Below are 20,691 nucleotides of genomic sequence, written 5' to 3' on the forward strand. Positions count from 1 at the left end.
CCACTTTTTTTCTCGCGACACGTCATTGTTACAGAAAGTGTTAATAAGGTGTTTTGTAAGGTGTATTTTTTCGGGGTATCTGTTGTAACTAAAGCTTTTCCCATGTCCAACTTCCGCCACCAAAATATGTTTTATGAGTTATTATTTGTAATATTTTGTCCCACCGTACCTACCACGACGATCAGCACCCATTAACGTAGGCGTTTGATGTTGCAGTTATTCATTCAAACCAATTCAAATTGATTTATGCTACCAGTGATAGACACTTCTTAAGGTGTTACTACCGATACCTCAAGCTATGACATGATAACCCAACAAAGAAAAGAAAACGAAAGTGTAGCCAAATTCAAAGAAGCCACGAATTTCTGTTGTTCAAAACAATGGTAATATTTCCCACTGCAAAAAAAAGAAAAGGTCACTGTGAGACAATGTTATGTTGAACTTTTCCAAAATAATGAATTTGCAATAACTGAAAAAAAATATGTAACATCCATTGTATGGCAGACTGCACAAGTATGCTGGGTCTAATGTTGTGTGTATTCATTTCGGGTTATACACCAAACCTTTGCAATTATTTTTTGCTGTTGTTATTCATTTATTCATTCATAATATGACCATGATGGAGCTATTCGAAAAGATCAACATGAAATAATGGTCGCTGCCGCCACAGAGGCAAATAGTAAATGTTCAAATATTTATTTCAATACTTCATAAAGAAAATTGTTTATTGTTGGCAAGTATTTGCTGTTATTGTTGTGTAGCTGTTTTTGGTATTTTCCTACTGCTCTTATGTTTTTCGTTTTCTTCTACATGCAACATTTTCCCCACAGTGAACTTTTGCCTAAAAAATGGCTATGGCCCATAAAGATTTTTCTGCTTCTTCGTTTATTATTTAATGGTTTTGGAGGCTGGCTGCTACCAAACCCATCTCAGCCGTCCACAAATCGAAATTGTAGGTTTTCAGACTTATTTTAAGAAGGTCATATGTGTTCCATACTTATGTATATTTATGTTTGTATGTCTATACATATTGTAGTTATTTTTTTATAAATGACTTTTTGGCTACCGTTGCCATTTATTAACTTAAATTATTTCAACATTGTTAAAGTAATTTTCTACTTTTTGTTGTTGTTCTTCTTCAGCGTATTTTTCTAAGTTGAAATTGAGCTAGTGAACGTTTCTTGAGAATTTTATAAAACTTAAAATTTTAACTACATTTTATAACATTACGAATAAGATTAATTAATAATCGTTTTATTTCCGCTACGTCTTTCGTTAGTTGATACAGGTGAAATATGGTTATAACAAACTATACCCAAATGTACTATATTAGGGTGATGGCTTTTTGACAACATCATATAGAATCATATATCATCAATCATATAGATTTTTAAGAATATTTTTTCAACGGCCATCAGACCAAATAGGCGTGGATTTTAAGAATTTTTTTTCAACGGCCATCAGACTAAATTGGCATGGATTTTTAAGAATATTTTTTCATCGGCTATCAGACCAAACAAGCGTAGATTTTTAATATATTTTTTCAACCCTTAACAGACCAAACAGTCGTGGATTTTTAAGAATATTTTTTTCAACGGCTATCAGATCAAAGGCGCGGATGTTTAAGAATATTTTTTCAACCCTTAACAGACCAAACAGGCGTGGATTTTTAAGAGTATTTTTCAGCTGCTATCAGACCAAATAGGCGTGGATTTCTAAGAATATATTTTCAACGGCTATCAGACCAAATAGGCGTGGATTTCTAAGAATATTTTTTCAACCGTTAACAGACCAAACAGGCGAGGATTTTTGAGAATATTTTTTCAACCCTTAACAAACAGTCGTGGATTTTTAAGAATATTTTTTCAACCCTTAACAGACCAAACAGGCGTGGATTTTTAAGAATATTTTTTCAACCTTTAACAGGCGTGGATTTTTAAGAATATTTTTTCAACCTTTAACAGACCAAATAGGCGTGGATTTTTAAGAATATTTTTTCAACCTTTAACAGACCAAATAGGCGTGGATTTTTAAGAATATTTTTTCAACCTTTAACAGACCAAATAGGCGTGGATTTTTAAGAATATTTTTTCAACCGTTAACAGACCAAATAGGCGTGGATTTTTAAGAATATTTTTTCAACGGCCATCAGACCAAATAGGCGTGGATTTTTAAGAATATTTTTTCAACGGCCATCAGACCAAACAGGCGTGGATTTTTATGAATATTTTTCAACGGCTATCAGACCAAATACGCGTGGATTTTTATGAATATTTTTCAACGGCTATCAGACCAAATACGCGTGGATTTTTAAGAATATTTTTTCAACGGCCATCAGACCAAATACGCGTGGATTTTTAAGAATATTTTTTCAACGGCCATCAGACCAAATACGCGTGGATTTTTAAGAATATTTTTTCAAAGGCCATCAGACCAAATAGGCGTGGATTTTTAAGAATATTTTTTTATCCGCTATTAGACCAAACAGGCCATCAGACCAAATAGTCGTGGATTTTTAAGAATATTTTTTTATCCGCTATTAGACCAAACAGGCGTGGATTTTTAAGAATACTTTTTTCAACGGCCATCAGACCAAATAGTCGTAGATTTTTAGGAATATTTATTCTACAAGTATCAAACCTCTCTCACTCTTGTGAGAGTTGTTTTACAGCATAGGCTATTCAGGGTATTATTATTGATTCTAGTGTATTTATTGCATGAAGTATAAAATTATCAGAACAATGACCTGTTTCACAATAATAATTCGAATTCAAATTCGTGCAATTTTAAGATTGTCTGCGGGATCATACTTATCAAATAAACCAAGCGAAATGATCACTAATAATATTACGTTTGCATTACTAAATAAAAATCTGTGTGTTAATTGCATTGCCATGAAATGGCAAAATTTAATTAGTTTCATGTTACCCTCCAAATAGGAAGATGAAAACCAAAAAAGTGTTGGAAATGACGTAGCGTTTATTTATTTAGATAGTTTATGGGTAAAACACCCTGCTAATATATTATGTACGCTGAAAGGCGATATCATAAAAAATAAAATACCACTGGAATTAATATGTCGGACATTATATTTGATATCATCATGTCCATCTTTTCATGAATGTCATCCGAAACAAGAGCTGGAATGTATGTTTTTGAATAATGCAATAACATACGTGTTTATTTACATATCGACACCTCCAAATAATAGTATGCTAAGTCTAAAAAGTGAGTTTTGCAGGAGACGCTATCAAAATTGGAAAATTTTTTGAACTTCAGTACTATGCTAAGTCAATATTTGTTTATAACTTCTGTTCGGATTGACCGATCATTACCAAAATTAGACAGAATTTAAGTTAAAGAACGCTCGACACCTCCAAATAATAGTTTGCTAATTCTGAAAAGCGAGTTTTGCAGGACAAGCTCGAAAAGTTTGGAAATTTCTTTGACCTTCAGTACTATGCTTACTAAATATTTGTTTATATCTTCTGTTCGGATTGTCCGATCATAACCAAAATTTGACAGAACTTAAGTTAAAGGACGTTAAGTATAAAAATGTAAAGAACTTGAAAACGTGCTAAGTCGACTTAGCATACTATTGTTTGGAGACGTCGATATAACATTTCATTTACTGACTCATGTTTTTGTGATATTTTTTTAATGTTTTTAGCAAAAAAAAAAAAAAAAAAAAAAAAAAAAACTCAAAAATGTTGGGCTCGTCCAATATTTGATAGTAGAAACATTTAAATTGCAATAACATATGGTGATGTTTTTTCGATACTCAAATTTATGAATGACTTAATTTTTTTTTTACATCTTTGAAATGTGATAATCATATTTATGTTTGTATATCTTTACTTTAATAAAGTTGGGTATGTAGCTAAAAAGCTATTAATCTTATTCATATTATTCTTGAACATATTTTAGATACATATTGAACTTAATGGAAAATAATAAAAAAACAAGTAAGCAAAGGCTATAGTCGGACGGGGCCGACCATTTGATACCCTACACCACTACCCCTGGGAATTAGCTTTCAGCAAATCAAAATCCCTTTATGGAACAAATAAACTTATTGTAAGAAATAAGTTTGTGGATTTTGCCATCTTATCACATCAAGCTTAAATAGTAATATGTATAATAATTGTTCCACAAACATCCCATAAGGATTCACCAAAATTAATGTTTAAAAAAATTAACGGTAGCGACACCGAGTTCATTTTGAGAAAAAGGTGGCGAAGCGACCCAATGCTGCAATATATCGCACATGTTCAACAAAAAGGTAGTAACTCAAAATGTTATATTTTTCAGTAAAGACAAAAGCTCTTGATACATAACTAGTTACTCTGAAGACATGAAAAGTGAAATACCGGTATTTTTTGACGAAAAAGTAAACAAAGTAATGTTAGTTTTTTACAGTGGGTAGGGTTAATCAATTTCAAATTAAAAATTTAAAATTTTTAGTTACTACCCCTTTGTTGAACAGGTGCGATATGTTTAAAAAATCCAATTGGACAATTAATACACTTGGGCCCCACGTAATTTGCAACAATGCCAAACTGGGAATTTCTCTGACATGATAGAGACAATTTATAGCATGGTAGAAAATGTGGTTCTCCACAGAAAACCCATTTTATATTACATAGTAGCTCCGTTATCTACCAAACTCATTATTGCAATTTGTATCAGTGGGAAAGGCCAGTCGTTCTGTTTTCATATGTTGGCTACTTTGGGGGTATATGGCCTCCAGGAATCAAAATATGGACCAAATATAAAATGTTTATATTTTTCATAAAAAAAGTAATGGTCCATTTCACCCGCTAAATAATATCAGATCATCATCCAAAATTGTAGGAATCTCCTTCGACCTAAAGTCTTACCTCGTGTAAAATTTCGTGACGATTGATTTATAATTGCGACATCTAGCGTGTTTATTATTACACAACAAACAAACAATTGGATATATGAGGCTGTAACTCTGTTATCTTACCATGTACACCAACACAATTGATATAAATAGAAAGATCAAGCGTTCCTCTTTTAAGTATAGCTTACTTGCCTGGAATGTCTCTTCCAGGAATAAAGATATAAGCTGTATATTAAAATTTTTCACAATTTCCACACAAAAGTTGTGGTCCATTTTACCATCTAAATATTATCTGATCGCCATCTCAAATTGCAAGCTTCTTCTTCGTCATATTCTCTTACCTACTTTAAAATTTCGAGGCGATCGGACTATTATTGCGACCTACAGAGCAGCTACAAAATCGGACAAAAATTATGTTTTTGGTCCATTTCACCCGCTTAATATTTCACTATCATCACCAATTTAAATAGCGATCTATTGTGATGTGAAACCGATCTCCATACCAAATTTCGTGACGATCGGTCCATAATTGCGGCCTGGAGTTTGATTACAATTTATAATGGACAGACGGACACACGGACGGACGGACGGACGGACGGACACACATCTCAAAATCGCTTTATCTCGCCGAGATATGAAGATTGGTATACCACATTGGGGGTCTCCGACGAATATTTCGCGGTGTTACATGAATTTTCACCAAAACAAACTTATAATACACATAGTGGTGTAGGGTATAAAAAACGATTATATGTACACATTATTCATTTAAAAAAAAAAAACACATAAAAAACATCTTTAAGTTCGGTAGGGCCGGGAACTTTTTATACCCTCCGCCATGTACCCCGATTAATGTTAAGCTCAATGATATGGGACCTACTGTTTATCGCCGAGTCCGAACGGCGTGTCTTACGACACTACTTGTAGAGAAGTTTTACACGACACGAAAACTCAGAAAATGTCGCCAACATTACTGAGCGGTATTTTGCCACCGTTGAAAATTGTATGTGCCTGGCCTGGGAATCGAACCCCAGACCTTCGGACTGCAATAATAGGCAGGTACCGTTACATAAGGGAAGTACCAAAACTTGGACCTATGTTGAAGATTATTGGTGGATACGTTTTGTGACCACTGAGAACCTTAAATGGCAAATTACAGCTAGTTCGGTTAAAATTTTTAGCTAAAAGCCCCAAAAACAACGAAAATCGGGAGGTACCATTATTTGGGGGCTGTAACGAGACATGGACCCATAGTTGATAATTTTTTGTAGAGATATTTTTTGATATCTAGGAACCTTAAACGGCAAATTACACGTAGATTGGTCAAAAAATTTGGTATAACCCCCAAAGTACCGAGAATCGGGAGGTACCATTATATGGAGGCTATACCATGGACCTATGTTGGCAATTTTTGGTGGAGATATTCTGTGACCTCAAACGTCAAATTACAGGTAGTTCTGTCTAAAAAGGTAGCTAAAACACTCAAAATATTGAAAATCGGGATGCACCGTTATATGGGGGCTATTCTAAAACATGGACCTATGTTGTCAAATTTTGGTAGAGATATTTTGTGACCTCTGGGAACCTTAAACATAAAATTACAGTTAATTCGGTCAAAAAACGTTGCTGAAACTCTCAAAATACCGAAAATCTGAAGGTATCGTTATAGTATGTGGGCTATACCGAAACCTGAACCAATATTGTAAATTTTCGGTAGAGTAGTTTTGTGACAATTGGGATCCTCAAAAGTCATATTGCAGGTACTTCTATCTACAAAGGTAGCTTAAATCCTCAAAATGTCGAAAACCGGGGGAACCATTATATGGGGACTATACCAAAACATGGATTTATGTTATCGGTTTTTGGTGGTTCAGTCAAAATATATAGCTAAAATCCTCAATATACGAAAATCGGGAGGTACCGTTATATGGGGGCTATACCGAGACATGGACCTATGTTAACGATTGTTGGTGGATATGTTTTGTGACCACTGGGAACCTTAAATGTTAAATTACAGCCAGCTCGGCCAAAAAATGGTTTTAGACCCCAAGTATGTTTGGACGAAATCGGTTTCAGACAATTTGGGGTCGATTTCACAATGTCCGTCCGTCTGTCTGTCTGGCTGGTGCGCACGAACGAATAAACGATTTGGTCCCAAAATTTGGCTTTCGTAATATTTTGTCCAAACTTAGCTTAAGTTCGAAGATGGGTTATATCGGTTCACGATAACTCTTGAAGGGAGAAACCGATTTGGTCCATACTTTGCACATCGTGAAATTTCTATTAGATTTAGATGAGGTTCTATTATGGCTCAAACGATCCACTACTTCGTATACCTCCCACACAAAGTTTCGGAAAAGTTTAGTTTAGGATCAGCTCTCGAATCACTTTGATTTTGTTGTAGCAACTTGTATTCGCCCATACGACGGTACAAGTTTCATTAGGGGCAAGTCCATACTTCCTGAGAAAACAGCCTAAAAAGGTGCAAAAAAACCCTATGACACCGTGCGTATTGGTTTGATGAACCGATTTGCTCCATGATATGGCCTTCATAATATTTTGTCCAAAAAGACTTTATGTTCGAAGATAAGCCATATCGGTCCACTCCTTCAGGTAAATCCCCTATAAAAGTTCAAAATGGTTCGAAAAAAAATGTTCGCACGATAACTCTTGAACGGAGTGACCGATTTGGTCCATACTTTACACATACTAATATATCTACCAGATATAAATCAACTGATTTGGTCCAAAATTTGGGCTTTGTCATATTTTTTTGTCATAATTTTGGTTCCGGTCCACAACTTCGGGTACTTCCCCCGAATATTAAAAAAAGACACTTAAATTGTATGCACGATATACGTGAACAAATTTGATCCAAACTTTTGATCACCTAATATTTTGTCCAAATTTAGTTTAACTTCTAAAATGGAGTTACCTTAGGTTACCTCCCCCACAAAATTTCAACATTTATGTCTAAGTGCAGCTTAAGGTCTGTTCGAAGATCCTTTCGAAATATTCGTTGTGGTCGTGTTTAAAGCGATATTATATTTTCGGTGAACAAGTCCATGCTTCCTGGCATACTGCTCCGAAAGTTATACGATGACCCACTGAAATAACTAGAGGGCGCGATACCTATCGAAAAGATTTGACTTCCAATATAAGATCCACCTCCATAATGGACTATGTCGGTCCATTCCTTAAAGTACTTCCTCTGCAATATTTTTGAACTTTAATCCTAATCCACAAGTTTTTTGGCAAGTTCAAATATCCAAAAAAGGTCACAAAATACTAAAAATACGCCTAATGCATTCGATCTGGCCGTGGATCTGTCGGCAAAGCCAACTGATATTTTTATACCCTCAGCATTTATGCTTACGCGGGTATATACACTTTCATACGGGTAAAATGTGCCTCATCGAAATAATGGTTTTAGACCCCAAGTATGTTTGGACGAAATGTGTTTCAGACAATTTGGAGTCGATTGAGCAATGTCCGTCCGTCTGTATGTCTGTCTGGCTGGCTGGAGCGCACGATAACTGTCGAACGGATGCACCAATTCGGTTCAAATTTTGGCTTTCGTAATATTTTGCCCAAACTTAGTTTAATTTCGAAGATGGGCTATATCTGTCCACTCCTTCCGGTACCTCCCCCACAAAATGGCGAAAATGTTCGGAAAACTTGTGCGCACGATAATTCTTGAAGGGAGTAACCGATTTGGTCCATACTTTGCCCATCGTAAAGTGTGTAGCAGACTTAGATAAGGTTTCAATATGGACTCAATCGGTCCACTCCATCCGGTACCTCTCACACAAAATTTCGGATAAGTTCACTTTAAGACCAGTTATCGAATCACTTTGACTTTTGTTGAAGCAACTTGCATTTGCTGCCTTAATTATGATCGTAAAATTTTTTTCAGGGGCAAGTCCATACTACTTAAGCGAACAGTCCGAAGGGTGTAAAAACCCCCTATGGCATACGTACTGGTTGGAGATCCACTTCCGTAATGGTCAATGTAGATCCTTTTAATATCTCCTCCTCAAAACGTTTGATCTTTAATCCTAATCAACTTTTTTTTTTTGGTTCAAACGCCCAAAAATTTTAAAACCCCCTAAATACATACGTTTTTTGGGAAAAAAATTGTTTCAATTTATACAGGCTGAGGGTATATCTCTGTCAGCAAAGCCGACTGCTACTTTTTTACTTGTTTTTATTATTTTTTTGGTCTATCAAAAAAATCAACCACAAATTAAATGGTGTTGAATTATTAAAATTATATTCCACTTAATTAAATTACAACCAACCACCACTACTGACAAAAGGAAACCAAATCTCATTCATTTGATATGATCTGCAATTGCAGGTGCCACATGCCACCTCAGTATCGAAAGTTAACACCATTAATCTTTTAATATAATACGCCAGACGGTACGACGACCACCATGTTCGTTCGATTAGATTGAGGCAAATAAAGTTAACAAAATAATTTGGTGGTATTAAATGTTTTAATAATTTGTTGTAATTGTGGTGCACAGCAGCAGCATTATCCCGCCAATGAACAAAACGAATCTCTAACAAGGCAAACGTTTATTATTCTGCTGCCAGATAATAGGCAATAACATTTGTTAGATTACTTGTTGCAATTAATTGTTATTACACAATGATAAATAGAATTGATAATCGACGATAATCGTGAGGACGATTGAATGAGATATCGAAGTGAAAATCTTAAAAAAAAATAATCTGTATTAATAAAAGAGTAAAGTGATTGGCTGACTTACTAACAGACTGACTGATTGATTTATGAACGCCAAGACGAAATGGCTGAAACTAAAAACTGGATATAACGTATAAGGGTTACCTTTGGTTCGAAGATGTCAGATAAGGCTGAGTTTTTGGAAATTCGTACTAGAATGGTACGAAAAGTAACGTAATTTGGTACCTTTGCTATTGTGTAAAAAGGACAGAACTGTAGACTGGGGGAGTGGTCGCAAATTAGTACTTTTGTGTGCGGAAAGTACTAAATGGCACTAAATTTGCTATTGGTTAAAGGTATAGCTCTGGAATTTTAAAATTTGGCATTAAAGCCATTGCACAGTGGTGGCACTTACATGGTAAGGTGTGACAAAAATACTTCTAGATTATATATCGAACTGATTTTTTTTTCAATGTGTCCTAGTGTCCTAAAACACTCTAACAAAATTAGAGCTTTTTGGCCATTACAGCAGGAAGCACGCAAATCATAATATCGCTGTAAACAGGACAAATAGATCTCAGCAACAAATCTACAACAGTGCATCTTGTCGTCGTTTTACAAATATTAAATTTCTAAAGTATAGTTCTAATTCAAAAAACTTCCGTTTTTTATTTCATTTTAGCATTGAATCGGATATCTGGATGTCAAGCACTAATGACGTGGTCCAAGCCACTCAAATAACAACCAACTGTGGTGGTGGAGGTCTTGCTGTATCTCAACCGTCCTCATCATTATTATTGGCAGCTGCAATACCTCCATCAGCAGCAGCAGTAGCAAGTGCCGGCAGACAGCATCAAACAGCTTCAACACTTCTGTCATGTCCATCAATCATCGATGTAATTGTTGGCCAACAACATGAAACGATCATCAACAACACCACCAGCAACAGTGATTGTAAAAAATTGTTGGCCACAACAATAACATCAACATCATCAGCAACAACAACTAAAACAACAAACACAGCTGCAGCTGAAACAATGGCAAGGATTGGTGGCAACAACAGACAACAAGATATCGTACTAGCTGCTACGACATTAATAAGCCTTAATTCTACTTCAACTCTAACAACAACTCCGACAGCAGCGATTGCAGCCGTGGAATTAACAACATCACCTACAACCAATGACCTGATATCATCAACACCGGTACCAATTGTCCACATACCCAGCCAGCATCAATCACCGCAACAACATCATAAACAATTGGAACAATTGCTACAAGAACAACAATTTACGCAACTACCGTACAGCGATGATGATGATTCGGCAATGAAATCATTGGAGCGCAACGACTCGGTATCCAGTGGATTTTGTACTCGCAGTGGTAGCGGCACCTTGGAATTCGAATTGTCAGCAATGGTGGCCTCTATTTACGATCAAGAAATCACCAAGTAAGTATATACTAGGGACAATGGAAAGTATTTACAAAGTTGTTTGCAAAGTTTAGAACAGTGGAAAATTGAAATAGGATAAGAACTTAAATGGTTGATTAAGATACGGGGGTGAGGAAGTAATGCTTCGATATGCAGTATGATTCGGCCGGGCCGAACTTGTTATACCCTCCACCATGAGTTGTATTGAAGTAAAATGGAATAACTGGTCTCCTTTCGTTTCTGAAGAAGACTAAATGCCAAATGTTCAGCAATTTCGGTAAAACAATGTGGCTAACCTTCAAAATACCGAAATTCGGGAGGTACCGGGGCTATATTAAAACCTCGATCTATACCGACAAATTTCGGAAAGTTTTTAGACTCAAAGAAGACTGAATACCATATTTCGGTAAGATAATATGGCTAAACCAAAAAATACCGAAAATCAAGAGGCACGTTTCTATGGGGGATATGGGAAAACGTGAACCTATAATGTATAATACTCTTCTGGAATATTTTATAACCCAATGGAAGACTTAATAACAAATTTCAGTAATTTCGGTGGGATATTGACGTCACAAGCTTCAGAATTGCGAAAAGCGGGAGGTACCATTTAATGGAGGCTATATCGAAACGTGGACCTATGTATATTGACGAAAGGTTTTTACTTCCAACATAGACTAAATACCAAATTTCAGCCATTTCGGTGGGTTGTTGTAGCCACAACCTTCAAAATACCTTAAATCGGGAGGTACCGTTCTATAGGGGCTATATGAAGGCATGGACATATACCAACACATTCAGAGGAGAAAGTTGAAAACCCCCAACGAAGACTAAATCCCAAATTTCAGCCATTTCGATGGATTATTGTGGCCATAACCTTCAAAATACCCTAAATCGGGAGGTACCGTTCTATGGGGGCTATATTAAGGCGTGGACCTGTACCGACAAATTTCTGGGGGGAAGTTTTATACCCCCAACGAAGACTGAATATCAAATTTCAGCCATTTCGGAGGCCACAGCATTCAAAATACCGAAAATCGGAAGGGTGCTATATGAAATCATGGACCTATACCAAAAAATTTCATATGGAATGTGAAGACTAAGTACCAAATGAAGACTAAATTCCAAATTTCTGCCATTCGGTGGAATATTGAAGCCACAACCTCCAAAATACCGGAAATTGCGATGTACCGTTCTATGAGGGCTATAGGAAGGCATGGACATATACCGACACATTAAGAGGAGAAAGTTGAAACCCCCTATCGAAGACTAAATACCAAATTTCAGTCATATCGATGGATTATTGTGGCCACAACCTTCAAAATACCGAAAATCGGAAGGTACCGTTCCACGGGGATTATATGAATACGTGGACCTATACCGGCAAATTTTAGGTGGAAGTTTTTATACCCCTAACGAAGCTTAAATACCAAATTTCAGTCATATCGATGGGTTATTGTGGCTATAATCTTCAAAATACCGAAAATCGGGAGGTACCGTTCTATGAGGGCTATATAAAGGCGTGGACCTATACCCTCAAAATTCTGAGGGAAAGTTTTCAACCCCCTAGCGAAGACTTAGTACCAAATTTCAGCCATTTCAGGGTGATAATGAAGCTAAAACCTTCAAAATAGCGAAAATCTGATGGTGCCGTTAAGGCACGTAGCCAGATATGCATCTAGATCCATGTCGGGATGTTTTGTTAGTAAACTATACAAAAAAATGTCTAAAAAGTAACCATAGTGTCCCGGGCCTCACCCCTGTCTAGGTCGGTGGTACCATTATATGGGGGCTATATCAAAACTTTGCCCTATGCCAACAATTCTCTGCAAGAGTGTCTCATACCACAAATGGAGACTAAATACTAAATTTTAGATATTGAGAATGCGGCTAAAGCCTTGAAAATACAGAAAATCGGACGTTGATCTGTACTGGCAAATTTCCGAGAAAAAGTTTTGTGACCAAACGGAAGACTTCGTTCCAATTTTCAGCCATAATGTTCCATAATGAGGCTGAAACCCTTTAAATACTGAAAATCGGGAAGTAACGTTCCACGGGGCTACATCAAAACCTGCAAATATACTAACACATTTCTGGCAAAAAAGTTTTGTGGTCCCAAAGAAGAACCTGAAAAACCGAAAATCGTGGCGTACCTTTCTATGGCGGCTATATCGAAGCGTGGAGCTGCACAGACAAATTTCTGGGAGTAAGATTTTCAGCCCAAAGGAAAACTAAACACAAAATTTTAAGAGCTGTTTAAGAGCTGCTCGAGGACCGGATTGACATTTTTACCGAAGGAATTCCTAGTGATCCTATTTACAGAAATATATTGTGAACAAGTCCATGCTTCCTGACACAATGGTCCAAAAACTCTAAAAAATTCACCGCTGACCAACTAATATGGCGAGAAGACACGATAACTATAGTAGACACCATCTAATGTCGTACTGCACAGGTTCGAAGATGGAATATATCGGTCAATTCCTTCCGGTACATAACTCACAAACGTTAACCATTTTCGCTTAAGTTCAGTTTAAGGGCTGTTAGAGAATTGCTTTTTGAAATTTAATCGAAGATAGTCATTGTGATTCTAATTAGAAGAGGTTTTTTTCTCCAAGGACTAACTGACCACAATCGTGGTTTTCCAAAAAAGTTTAAACGTACACAATTGACCAGTTGACGTGGACCTATATTAGGGAATGTTTTTTCGAGGCCCAACTTATATAAGTTTGATTATTTAAAGAATATTTTTTTAAGGCCCAACTGACCTATAACCCTGAACTTTCAAAGAATATTTTTCGAAGCCCAATTGAAATATAATGTTGATTTGTTAAAGAATATTTATTCAAGGTCCATCTGACCTTTAATTGTAATTTTTTAAAGAATACTTTTCAAGGTCCGACTGATCTATAAATTTGAATTTTTCAGGATAATAGTGGATTTTTAAAGATTACTTTTTTAATTTCCAATTGACATATAAATATGCATTTTTGAGAATATTTTTTTAGGGTCCAACTTACCTCTAGTCTGTTGAGATTATTTGTTACGTCCTTCTGACCTTTAATTGTAAATTTTTGTGCAGTATTTTTTCAAGGGCCAACTGATCTATAGTTATAAATTTCCAACGAATAATTGTGAATTTTTAAATAATATTTGTGAAGGCTCAACTGTCCTGTAATCCTGATCTTTTAATGAATACCTTTTTAAGGCTGAACTGACCTATAATTGTGAAATTTTAATGAATACTGTAGTGCGATTCGCTAACACATTTTTTGAGTTACCGACAACTGTCGGTAAAATTAAAATGCTTATAATTTCGGTAATTACCAAAAGCAACAGTGTTGTCAACTTTTATTTGAATTTTTCATTCATAATTTTGCGTTTTAATTTTACCGACATTTGTCGGTAACTCAAAAAATGAGTTAGAGAATCGCTCTACTGATTTTAAAATTTTATATAATATTTTTCAACGCCCAACTAACCAATAATCTTGAATTTTTAGAGATAATTTTGGCAGGCTCCAACTTAGGTAGAATACAGAATTTTTAATGAATATTTTCAATGCCCAACTGACCTATAATAATTGCGAATTTTTAAATAAAATTTTTTTCAGGTCCAAATGATCTAAATGACAAGGAAATGATGAAAGTACATTTCATTACTTTGGTAACCTATACTGAAATCTGACGAAGAATATTTTTGTCTTTGGTGTCATCTCTCTAAATTTATGTTTTGTGGGACAGTTTTGAAGAATCTCAAATAAAGTCAGACTTTAACCCTAAAACGTGTTTTTCATTTTTAGAGATTCCTGGCGTTTATATAAGACTTGCAGATTTGGTTTGTCCTGAGACCTATAGTAAAATTTTATGACGAATAATTTTGTAGAGTATTTGATATGATCACATTTTAAAGGAGTTTATGAACGATTTTCGAAAAAAAGACCAAATAGACCCTTTTGATGAACCGCATGAGGTTTAAAAATTTTAACAGAAATATTCCCCATATCCTCCTCAGTAAAGTTGCCAAAGACACTATATACCTAAAGTGCGAGGATTCCAAGATATCTTAACTCGAATATTTCGGAAAAAATAGAAATGGGCGGAACTTGCCCGCCTACTTTGCTTACTTTCCGACGTAAACTTTAAAAACGCCGATACATGTGTCTCATATTTTTAGCTTTTCCCATAATTTTGAAAAAAATTGAATTTTGTTGCACAGTGTAATCGTGAATTATAGACAATTATTTTTCAAGTCTCAACTGTTTTTTGTATAAATAATATTTTTAAGACCCAAGTAGCCTATTGTGAATTTTTAAGGAATATTTTTAAGTCAACCTATAAGTGTGATTTTGAAAGAGGCATTTGTTCGAGGCCTATAATTACGGTGACGAACCGTACTCTGTTATGCGGTACAGTACTCTATTGTAGGTGCCCGTGCTCTATTTTTTAACGTACTCTATTTGTCCCATATTTTCATTAGGCGTAGAGTACGCCCTGTATTTTTTGTGTTTTTATATTTTGTGTTTTTATATTCGGGTGCCACCGTGGTGCAATGGTATGCACGCCCGCCTTGCACGCAGAAGGTCGGGGGTTCGATTCCCCGGCCAAGCAACATCAAACATTTTTCAACGGTGGCAAAATACCCCTCAGTAATGTTGGCTACATTTCCTGAGTATTTCAGCCTTGAAAAACTTCTCCACAAGTGGTGTCTTAAGACACGCCGTTCGGACTCGGCGATAAACAGTAGGTCCCACATCATTGAGCTAAATATGAATCGGGGTGCACTCATTGATATGAGAGAAGTCTCCCTTGTCCCGTATGGGATGTTGTGGAACAATGTTTTGTTTTTTTATATTTTGGTAAAATAACTAATGTTTCACATTTATACCCAGCAAAAATTGGGATCCAACCCTTTACAAAGTAATGTAAACAAGCTGCTTTTCGCATTACGAGTAATTTGAAAAGTAATGGATTACTTCTTAAAAAATTTACAAGGTAAACCTACTTATTTTACTCCTCACTAAGTAATCAGTACGGCACAGTGGCACAGTATGTGTGTGTCCGACTATAAATCCTAGGGTTGTGTGTTCAACTCTCACCGTCGGCACGCAAGTTTTTGCCAAAAACAAAAACTTTTTGTTAATTAAAAATAACAGTTCGTGGTGCACATGTGCACTGCGCATTTAAGTTCTTAAGCCATCCTTAATGTTCGTGTGCGTGTCACAGTATGTAGTGTGTTTGGCTAGAAATCAGAGGGTTCGTGTGTTCAACTCGGGCAGGGAGCGAAATGAAATAAAGTAAAATAAAAGTAAGAAGTGTGTTGAAATTAAAAACAAATTCTCCGCATCCACTGTTCTAAAAATATACTTTTTTTCACCTTACTTTTCAACTTCCATTGGCCACAGAATAACTAGTTATTCTAGTGGTCATAAAATAACTAGAAACTGAGTGGGACATGCCCTTGCAAAAATAATGGGGAAGAAAGGGGGTTTGAGAGTAGTTACGGCTGCCAAAATTTCCTTACGAAACCCATGATTTTGGGAGGACTTTTTTGCTGGGTATATATAGGAAAAAATCTATTGGCAAATTTTAAAACAATTTAGAAAAATAGTATTTATTCGAATCCCACTACCAAGTTGGTCTTAATTTTTTTTTTAATTCGTCGAAGTTTTATACAAAAAATGAAAGAAAATCGAAGAGTACAATCATTGATAAAAATTTATTTAAAATATTAAAACTAAAAAAAATATTTTTCAATTTGGACCAATGTTGAATAATTTATGGGTATTTCTTTGCATATTTATGCACATTATGAAATTTGTACCAGACTTAGATGAGGTTCCAATATGGTCTCAATGGGTCCACTCCTGCGGGTACCTCCCACACAAAATTTCCGAAAAGTTCAGTTTAGGACCTGCTCTCGAATCGCTTTGACTTTTGTTGTAACAACTTGTATTCACTGTCCGCCATACGACGGTACAAGTTTCATCAGGGGCAAGTCCATACTTCCTGAGCAAATAGCCTGAAAGGTGCAAAAAACCCCTATGACACTGTGTATAGTGGTTGGAGCGCAAGATAAATCTCGAGCGGATCTGCCAATTCGGTCCAAAATTTGGCCTTTGTAATATTTTGTCCAAACATAGTTGAAGTTCGAAGATAAACCATATAGGTCCACTCCTTCAGGTACATCACTCACAAAAGTTCAAGAATGTACGCACGATAACTCTTGAAGGAAGTGACCGATGTAATCCATACTCTGCACATCCTATTATATCTACCAGACATAGATCAGGTTTAAATATGGACTATATTTGTCTACTCCTTCTGGTACCTCCCACACAGAATTTCGGATAAGTTGACTTTAAGACCTGCTCTGATTTTTGTTGAAACTAATATTAATCGCTACCTCCATTACGACGGTAAAAGTTATTTCAGGAACAAGTCCATATTTCTTGGGAAAACAGCTAGAAAGGTGTTAAAAAACCTATGCCACGATAACTCTCGTACTTTTCAACCGATTTGGTCCAACATTTGGCCTTGTCATATTTTATCCAAACTTAGTTTCATGGGGCAATACCGGACCACAACTTCCGGTACTTCTCCCCCAATAAAATGTCACTAAAATGCTAGGACTATATCACTTTAATTGGTCAACCAATTTGGTCCAAACTTTGGTTCTTCTAATATTTTGTCAAAATTTAGTTTAACTTGTAAAATTGCCCATATCGGTCCTCCCTATCAAATACAAGAAATTTTGCTTCATTTGAGAAAAATTTTTGGTAAAAAACAAGTAAGAAAGTATCAGTCAGCTGAGCCGACAGAGATATACCCTCAGCCTGTGCAAATTAAAACACTTTTTTCACAAAAAAACTTATGTATTTAGGGGGTTTCAAAATTTTGGTCGTATGAACCGACAAAAATGTTGATTAGGACTAAAGTTCAAAAATTTTGAGGAAAAGATACTTAAAGGAATGGACCGACATAGACCATGGGGGTGCCATAGGGAGTTTTTACACCCTACGGGCTGTTTTCTCAAGAAGTATGGACTTGCCCCTGAAACAACTTTTATCATCGTGATTGGGCTTATGGACTTGCCCCTGATAAAGAGTTTACCGCCGTAATGGAGACAGCGAATGCAAGTTGCTTCAACAAAAATCAAAGTGATTCGAGAGCAGGTATTAAAGTGAATTTATCCGAAATTTTGTGTGGGAGGTACTCGACAGAGTGAACGGATTGAGTCCATACTGGAACCCCATCTAAGTCTGGTAGAAATTTCACGATGTGCAAAGTCAATACAGTCCATATTCGGACATGATCTATATCTGGTAGATATATTACGATATATAAAGTATGGACCAAATCGGGCACTCCCTTCAAGAGTGCTCACAATTTGTCCGAAAATTTTTGAACTACACACGGCGTCACAGGGGTTTTTTGTACCTTTTAGGCTATTTTCTCAGGATGTATGGACCTGCCCCTGATGAAACTGGTACCGTCGTATGGGGGGCAGTGAATACCAGTTGTTACAACAAAAATCAAAGGGATTCGAGAGCAGGCGCTAAACTGAATTTTGTGTGGGAGGTACCCGAAGGAGTGGAACGATTGAGTCCATATTGGAACTTTATCTAAGTCTTGTAGACATTTCACGATTTGCAAAGTATGGACCAAATCGGTTACTCCCTTCAAGAGTTATCGTACGCACAAATTTTCCGAACATTTTCGAACTTTTGTGGGGGAGTTACGGGAAGGAGTGGACCGATATAACCTATCTTCAAACTTAAACTAAGTTTGGACATGGACAACATTACGAAAGCCAATTTTTGGAACAAATCGGCTCATCCGTTCGAGAGTTATAATGCGCACCAGCCAGCCAGACAGACGGACGGACATAGCTAAATCGACTCCAAATTGTCTGAAACACATTTCGTCCAAACATACTTGGGGTCTAAAACAGACATGACCAAAAAGAGAACGGAGAAAATTCAAAATATTGGCAACTTATAACAGTGTGTTAGTAAGTTTGTATTCACGCAAGCTATAAAACAATAACAAATCAAAACATTTGTTCTCTTTTGTACGCTCTTTCTGTGCATTCGGGTCGTGTGTGTGTAAATTGCCGAAAATCATCGGCACCGCCGTGTCAAAGAAGAACACATTTGGTCTAAAACCGTTATTTCGATGAGGCACATTTTGTCCGTATGAGAGTATAAATATTGGTCACCGAACCTAGAATTGACCTGAATTTTTAAAGAATATTTTTTCATAGCCCGACTGAGTTTTTTTTCAAAGACCGAATAGTTTTTAAAACCTGGCTGATTTATAACCCCTAATACACCGGTTACTGCTAACCGGATTAACCCAGTGGGTTTAGGTTTCAAATGTCAATTCCATAGCGCAAACGTCAAATAAGTCCTCATGAAGTGGGTTAACCCGGCAAAAAACTCTAGTGTAACCGTACTATATCTTATCTATTATCGTGGATTTAAGGAGCACATTTTTCGTACATCTATTGTCTTATAATCTTATTTAATTTCTCCCTTTTTTCTCTCTTTGCAGCAGTGACAGTGCATCAGTGGCTTCGGATTTAACACGCATGTACGTTAGCGGTGAAGATGACGATCATTAAGGATCAAATGAAACACATTGCTACAACCCAACACAATATGCATACATACATTTTTACGAGTAATTTAATGTTAACATTGTATAAAACTATAGCAGGAAAATGCGAAACAAAAAAAAAAAAACGAAAAAAAATTATAATACTATTAAAATTGATAAACAAGAACACAAACTGTTAACGATTGGCCTTGTTTTTTGAAATGGTTTATATACGAAATGATGAATAAATAAATTAAATTTTTGAAAAAACTAAGGAAATTTATTATATTTCTTTTACATAAACTTAATGTTAAATTATGTGTATATCATTTTGATGAAATCTTTATGTGTATATTTATGATATAAGCAGACCGGGAACATATATTTCGAGATAATAAAATACTGAAATTTAAGTTACACATGAAAAATATGTTACTAAGCTAGACAGCATTCAGCATATATAAAAAAACTCATGAAAAATGTGTAGAAAATGTCAGCTTTATTTGCTTTCTTTTTGCGTCTCTTTGTCATTTGTTTTCATTGTATTACAGGTAGTGGTATAGATTATCTAAAAATTCGAAATATCCTTAATTTTAAGGCTGGAATTATTTCAATAAAAAAATATTTGTTAATTAATTTATGGCGTATTATAATTGAATGTAATAAAGAAGCTGCATTAGAAATAACTATTTTTAAAGTATTTCATTGGTTTTAATAAAATCTTTTAATAGTGAGGTCATCTACAAATGGTGAATACGCTGCTAAGATTTCTGTACTCTAAACTTATTTCTTTTCATATCGAAAGTTATTTTTGATTAGCCTCCCAGGTAAAAAAATTATTATATACATGTTTTCTCTGTAATGTTTTTTAATAGGTAATAATAATGGTAATAATAATTCAATGGTAATACAATGTTGAGTGTTTAGGATGTAGTTTGTTTTTGGAGTCAATAAATAAGGAAAAGTTTTATAAAGATAACTTTTGCTCTCCATTTCCGCATTTAGCATTTAAAAAAATAAATTGGATTAATTATATGTTTGCCGTTTTTGACAATGTGCTTTATGTGGTCAATAATAAATTATTTACACATGTATGTAC

The 20,691-nt window shown here is 35.6% G+C and overlaps 1 protein-coding gene across 14 annotated transcripts in view; it reads left to right on the plus strand.

Annotated features, from left to right (window-relative positions):
• tim (timeless) overlaps positions 1–20,292 on the plus strand; it is a 117,121-nt gene extending 96,829 nt beyond the window's left edge. For 8 of the 14 annotated variants that reach the window (XM_073970156.1, XM_073970157.1, XM_073970161.1 and 5 more), the window contains exons 16-17: positions 10,243–11,010; positions 19,548–20,292. In XM_073970156.1, coding sequence (XP_073826257.1) covers positions 10,243–11,010; positions 19,548–19,617 — 838 coding nt within the window. In that variant the 3' untranslated portion in view covers positions 19,618–20,292. Of the gene's footprint in view, positions 1–10,242; positions 11,011–14,605; positions 14,777–19,547 lie in introns of those variants that run through there. The other 6 variants (XM_073970166.1, XM_073970165.1, XM_073970168.1 and 3 more) reach the window with 1 other exon arrangement.
• Positions 20,293–20,691: the final 399 nt, after the last annotated feature.

This window comes from Musca autumnalis, unplaced genomic scaffold (assembly GCF_047663935.1).
Source record: "Musca autumnalis isolate F117 unplaced genomic scaffold, ASM4766393v1 scaffold_2, whole genome shotgun sequence".
In the NCBI taxonomy this organism is placed as follows: domain Eukaryota; kingdom Metazoa; phylum Arthropoda; class Insecta; order Diptera; family Muscidae; genus Musca; species Musca autumnalis.